At 47.7% G+C, this 470-nt stretch overlaps 1 protein-coding gene across 1 annotated transcript in view; it reads left to right on the top strand.

Moving 5' to 3' along the window:
- Nucleotides 1–358, top strand: part of LOC117798548 (cAMP-dependent protein kinase type I-alpha regulatory subunit) — a gene marked incomplete at its 5' end in the record, with an annotated part of 1,271 nt that extends 913 nt beyond the window's left edge. Inside the window, one exon of the mRNA XM_034650993.1 lies at nt 130–358. Within this exon, the coding sequence (XP_034506884.1) occupies nt 130–358 (229 nt within the window). The remainder of the gene's footprint in view (nt 1–129) is intronic.
- Between the last annotated feature and the right edge of the window lie 112 nt (nt 359–470).

Raw genomic sequence — 470 nt, 5'->3', positions numbered from 1 at the left:
ACGTCTCACAGTGGCTGACGCGTTAGAGCCAGTACAATTTGAGGATGGACAAAAAATTGTGGTGCAGGGAGAGCCTGGAGACGAATTCTTCATTATACTAGAGGGTACAGCTGCTGTGTTGCAGCGCAGGTCAGAGCATGAAGAATTTGTTGAAGTGGGCAGACTTGCACCGTCTGATTATTTTGGTGAAATAGCTCTATTAATGAATCGTCCTCGTGCTGCCACTGTTGTTGCTCGTGGCCCCTTAAAATGTGTAAAGCTTGACCGGCCCAGATTTGAGCGTGTTTTGGGTCCATGCTCCGATATTCTGAAACGGAACATCCAGCAGTACAACAGCTTTGTCTCTCTCTCTGTCTGAAGTCTCCCTCCTTCTCAAATACATGCTTCACAAACGCAGACTGTTTTCATTACTCTTGTGCAGAGCCACATGGCTACTGGCTATTGCAGCTTCCTGTCTGTCTGAGAGTGGG

This window comes from Ailuropoda melanoleuca, unplaced genomic scaffold (genome assembly GCF_002007445.2).
Source record: "Ailuropoda melanoleuca isolate Jingjing unplaced genomic scaffold, ASM200744v2 unplaced-scaffold32273, whole genome shotgun sequence".
Taxonomy (NCBI): Eukaryota; Metazoa; Chordata; class Mammalia; order Carnivora; family Ursidae; genus Ailuropoda; species Ailuropoda melanoleuca.
The sequence above is the reverse complement of the archived record's forward strand: the minus strand, read 5'-3'. Positions and strand labels throughout refer to the sequence as shown.